The following is a 5,975-nucleotide window of genomic DNA, read 5'->3' as shown; positions in this document are numbered from 1 at the left end:
ATGTTGACTTGGTTCTATAACTTGTTTACCTTTGCTTCAGGGTATACCTGGAGCTCCAGGCATGAAAATGTATTGAAGTGTTCGGTGATGAAGAAGCTGATGATGAGGATGGGTGTGGAAAGTTCGAGGATTCACATTCTGTACTCACAAAGCTGGAATTCAGTCAACAGAATGATCATATGAAGGTACAGATTCATGAACTGGATCATATCAGTGATTAGATTCTTAAATAGAACATGGGTGGCACTTAAACAAGATAAAAAAAAAAAAAAAAAAAAAAAAAAAAAAAAAAAAAAAAAAGCAGAGGCAATGCAAGGATATTGTTTGCATGGCTTTGAGGGAAATAAATAAAGCGAAGGGATAAAAGCCCAAGCTGAATGAGGATCATCACGTTAATATTACAGCTACGGTTGTCAAGATTTTGGAAATCAAAATTTGAAAAATCCCCTGCTATTTCAAACAAGTGACATTTTATGTAAACCAATCAAATTACTCTCATTCTTGGAAAAATAACTGAAATACATGCTTGTTTAGGAAGACATCCCCCTAACAAGGAAGTAGCTTGAGCATCATCAATCTCTGCCCGGTGACGCTTGCAATCTGAAGAGCCATTGCAACTCACCGCATTTTATAATGTTGAGTTCTTGAGGCCACACAGCGTCGACCATTCAATGAATATTTGATTGTTATATCAATGTCACGAGGATTCTTCTTGTTTGGTGCGACGGTCATGCTCCCAATTAGTGCCTCCCCTTGACAAATGGTTAGCACATCTTCTAGGTATAGGACTGTCTGTTTCCAATGTGTAGCTCGTGATCTTGGTCCTGCATCATTTTCCAAATTCATCAGAATGGCTATCTAGGCATTTCACTAGACTGTTAAAATGTACCCTAACTGGCCTCCCCTTCACATAGGAACATCTGAAAACTTTTTTTTTTTTAATTGATGCATATATGCCACTGAGAGCATAAAATGCAGGTTGTGATTTTGATTTCATGTTTATTTTATGATTTGGCTTAGAACACCCTCTCAGACAACGAGAAGGAGTACTCCTGCCTCACTGTTAGAGCTAGTTACCTTCTAGTCTAACAAATATAATATTCCCATAAATCAACAAGTCATGGAATTTAAAGTGTAACGACTTGAGCAAACTCATGGAAAGGAAAAGGGCTTCCCTCAACCCACTTGATTCGCTGTATGTATTAAAACAAAACTTTACACTAGAAGATATGGAAAATATAACTGAAGAGTGCACAGTAAAAAAGTTAGACCTGTAGAGAATCCCATCAACTTGTGACACTTTGTAAATGATACATCAAAGTAGGCTACGAATGCATGGATGTAATCATCACGCTCTGCTACAAGCTTAAAAGGAACTGTGAAGGAAGTATCCCCAGAAACCATTTTAGAGATGTCCATTGTCTGAAATGATGAAAAGCAAAAAAAATAAAAACATCAGCTAAGTAAAGACAGTGACAGAAAGCAAAATGGAGAAATGTGGATGACCAAATGCAAACGCACACACAAATGTATTGTATGCATATGCAAGCATATCCAACCTTGAGCAGCTGGCAATTTGTAACAATTTGATTCTGATCAACAGTGTCAACAAGAGGTTCCCCCATGGCCTGCTTCTTGATGCAGGTCATATCAAAGCCATAGACATTATTCCAAACTGGAGCAAGCATGCAAGCCAAGGCAACAAAACAGATATAAGAACTATTAAAATGCCACCACCCTAAGCATTTAGAGTTGGAAAACAAATTCAAATAACACATGAAACCACACATGCAACTGATGTGAGTAAATTCCCTACAGCTACCTACTACTGGAGTCTGGCTGTGCTGCCAAATTCCACACATTTGATGGATCCACATGAAAATTATTCTCATCTACATATGACACCAAACAATAGACTTACACTCAATCTTATCTTCTTTGTATTCAGCATCCTCAATGGCTGTCAAATAGAGAGAAGCTTTGTCTGGCAGCACAATTCCGTCATTGACCTGGAGTCAAGCAAAGAATAGAATAAAAAAGGCTGACATTATTGATTTAGCAAAGTTTTTCAGCATCACCAATGATGATCCCATGGAACATAATAATAGCTAACAGAAGAACTTTCAATTACTAAACAAGTATAGTTGTTCCAGACTCATGAATGACCTAAATGTTGGTTGGCATTTTTCCCCCTTCCTTCGAAAGGTGCATGCATCCAGGTGACCTAAAGCCAAAGAGCTTAGTGACTTTAATTTCTGTGAATGTTATAATACCAGCAAACACCATTATCCCAAGAAAGCTCTATTCTTATCCAAGAGACTTTCATTCCAAAAATATTCCCTGATCTGTAAATTTTATGTAAATAGCATCAACAAAACCCTTCAATCCCGAAGGAAATTCCTTGCAGTTGACAATGAACAGTTCCCTCAGAATTAAATAAATTTTTCAAATTTGTATGAAATCCCAATCAAGAACCTAGAGAGAAAAACCAAACAGGCATAGCCGGCTAACCCGTCAAAGTCAAATCTAATATGATGGTTTTCTTAGATTACTGTGGCATTCATGTGCCTCCAGGGTTCTGAAACTTATAGATTTGACTTTGACAGGTTAGCCGGCTATGCCTGTTTGATTTATCTCTCTAGGTACAACATTTATCAAAGAACAAGCTATAAATTTGCAAAGAGAAATGTAATTGCAACTTACAAGCCATTTATCACGTGCATACAGGACTGAGTTTAACATGTTCTCAAACAACAGAAAATATCCCATCCACTCTGAAATAATTATGTCCACTTTAGCAACCGGTAGCTCAATATCTTCTATCTTTCCCTTCATAACTGTTATAACTATGACATTGAAACACGAGTAAGCAGTGCGAAGTGAGACTTGGCATTTGAGGCAACAGAGAGAGAAAAAAAAATTACTGGAACATGCAAAGAGAATAGAATTACCATTGGAAAATCCATTTGACTCAACAATCTCTTTGGCCATGTTAGCGATATGAGAGCACTCGACCTGGAAATAGAAACATTGGCAAACCAATTTTTAGCATATATAAACTCCACTTGGTGGGTGTAGGATGCGAAAGGGGTGAAAGGCATACCGCATAGACATGGGCAGCCCCAGCTTTAGCACAAAACAAGGACAAAATTCCAGTCCCAGCACCAACATCAAGCACTACTTTATCCTTAAATAAAAATTTATTCTGAAAAATAACGTTTTGGTATGTTTTAGTTCTCACTGCATCCTTCAGCATTTCCTGCAGTGTAAGGATGGGTAAGGCAACATCAACAGTTGGCGACGTTTAAGCACTGATACACAATCAACTCCAGGATTTGTTTTAGAAATCCAGATCTCAAGATATATAAAAAATCATACAAGAAAAATTTGATCTCAGCTGAAAATGATTAAATAATATAGAATATAAAAGGTCAAAACAATAAACCTACGGACACAAAATGGTAAAGAAAAAAAATATCAATTGATAAAATGCAGAGCATTACTCGGAAACAAATCAAGTATATCACATAATAACAAGTGCTGATTCAAAAGGGGGTTTTGTGAGGTAAATAAAATAAAAAAATGTGGCAGCACTAATTGAGTTACAAAAGCTTCTGAATCATCACTTATAATGCACAAACAAGATATAATCAAAACTAAACCCAACAAATAAATATATAAAAAAACACCAAGTTACGAAACCCAGTAAAGAGCTGAATTGAATCCAGCTACGAGACACTTACTTCATGAATACCTGCAAAAACACCAAAAAAAAAGGTTAAGACAAATACAAAAAACTTTCTATGGCAGAGTACCATTCATTAGGAGTCTAAAACTTCTGTTCAAGTCAACTGAACCTAGTACACTATTACCAAAGGAAAAAAAAAAGATGACTTAAATAAATAAAGTAAAGCGAATCAAGGAGAGTAGTATTACCAAAGTGAGAGTATGAATCGAAGTAATAATCGGCGCTGGTTTTATCATCATCGCCGCCGTCGACAAAGGGGGCGTTGGGGTCGGACATAGTTACGTCATCCATAGCAATGGCTTTTTCAGTGGCTACAATAGAGTCATCGAGATTGATGTTCTCTTCTTCGTCGTCGTCGTCGAAGCAGACTTTGGTGGCCTGGTGCTGAGTGTTGTTCAGGCTCGTTGAGGTCTGACTATTCTTTCTACGGCCCATTTTTTTCCTGTTCTTTTTGCCTTTTAGGGTTTTACTTGCTACTTGACAAGCGGAGGGAGGGAGAGAATTTTAATAGGGTTTTGTTCAGTTGAAATAACGGAAGGGTTATATGGGAGTTTGATTTCCTATTTGTTTGCGAGCTTATGAAATACAATGAGACTGTATTTCGTATTTCGTGCTCTTTGATGTTCCCTGATTTTCACTAGTTCACCGTCAGCATTTAGTCACGCGCGTTGGATCAAAAAATCTTTAAGGTAAAATAAATATCTAAGTGAGAAAGAATTACCTGCTAAAGTTATTAAATTTGATTTAGAGTGTTAATTTTGAAATCTATTAATTTAAATTTTTTTTTTAGATTAGGTTTAAAATTAATTTTTTTTTTAGAAGTTAAAGATAATTTTGATGATAAAAATATAATTTTATTTTAAAAAATTCAAAGAAATATTTTTAAAAACTATTAAGATGGTAGTATATTACATTGATTCAAGTTTCGTAATTTAACTTATTAAATTTATAATTAGGATAATAAATTCTACTAGGTTTAATCATTTATTTTTTAAAAAAATATATTTTTTATTTAATAATATTATAGCAAAAAATTAACATTCATAAAATTAAGCATTAATCAAATATTATAATATTTATTTGAGATTATAATAATCTAAAAAAATAAAAAAAATTATAAAGATAAATTTAAAATGAATTAAATGTTTAAATAATAAAATAAAAAAATACAAACAAAGAAAAAAGTCATCACGTGGGTTTTGTGACCCGATATTCCTAAGCCTTTAACAAAAAACCACACGCGTGATTTTTTTCTCTTTTAAGATTGGATGACTTAGTATTCACTTTTTTTTTTTTTTTTGAAGAAACGAGTAACTTATCACCTCTTAAGATGTACTTGATTTTTTATATGATTTTTATATATTATCACTTTTAATTTTATGCTAGTTTATCTTAAATATTTATATTTTATGTAGTTTTTATTTATTTATTTATATATATAAAAATAAATAAATCCATGAATTTATAGGCTTTGAAGTTAAAATAAACCACACCCCTGCCTTTAACAAAAACCCACACATCTGGTTTTTTTTTTTAAGATTAGATGGTTTAGTGTCCACTTTCTTTCTTTTTTTTTTGTTAAGAAATGAGTAGTTTATCACCTCCTGAGATGTACTTGATTTTTTATATGATTTTTATATATTATCACTTTAATTTTATGCTAGTTTATCTTAAATATTTATATTTTATGTAATTTTTATTTATTTATTTTTATATATAGAAATAAATAAATCCATGGATTCATGGGCTTTGAGTGAAAATTCAACATTCAATCCTTGAGTTCTAACTAAACACTAGCCCAAATTGAATTAAAGTTCATGCTATTGAGAAAACTCATTTAAAAACTAATTAAATGATAAAATATATTTTGAAGGAATCTAATTGACTTGTGTAAATGTTTTGAAAAAGAAAGAAATGAGGAAAGTGAATTTTCTTAATGTAAACAATTTTCTTAATGTAAAAATAAGATAATTTTCTTGCTAGAAATTTTAAAATAAAATCTTGGTAAATCAGGCATAACTTTCTTTATGATATTTAAATTAAGCGATCTTAGTATAAAAAAGCTAAAAAAATATCAATAACTTTCAATTCTTATGAATATCTCAAAATATGTCTATCTGGCATAAAAATTAAGTTATAAGTTAAAGGTCAAAATCTATCAATTTTGAAAAAAAAATAAAAAAAAATAAAAAAATATTGGATAAAAAAAAGAGAAGATAGAGAAATG

The 5,975-nt window shown here is 32.6% G+C and overlaps 1 protein-coding gene across 1 annotated transcript; it reads right to left on the bottom strand.

The window, feature by feature from the left end:
• Positions 1-348: 348 nt before the first annotated feature.
• LOC105111140 (probable protein arginine N-methyltransferase 1) lies at positions 349-4,351 on the bottom strand. Its single transcript, XM_011006409.1, has 9 exons — positions 3,937-4,351; positions 3,744-3,754; positions 3,104-3,259; positions 2,952-3,015; positions 2,704-2,846; positions 1,922-2,009; positions 1,560-1,675; positions 1,272-1,422; positions 349-824 (listed from the first exon to the last, which is right to left on the bottom strand). Exons 1-9 carry the CDS (start codon positions 4,181-4,183, stop codon positions 619-621), a joined length of 1,182 nt encoding a protein of 393 aa, XP_011004711.1. The 5' UTR covers positions 4,184-4,351; the 3' UTR covers positions 349-618.
• Positions 4,352-5,975: the final 1,624 nt, after the last annotated feature.

This window comes from Populus euphratica, unplaced genomic scaffold (assembly GCF_000495115.2).
Source record: "Populus euphratica unplaced genomic scaffold, PopEup_1.0 scaffold276.1, whole genome shotgun sequence".
In the NCBI taxonomy this organism is placed as follows: domain Eukaryota; kingdom Viridiplantae; phylum Streptophyta; class Magnoliopsida; order Malpighiales; family Salicaceae; genus Populus; species Populus euphratica.
Note: the sequence above shows the minus strand (reverse complement) of the source record. Positions and strands in the feature narration are given on the sequence as shown.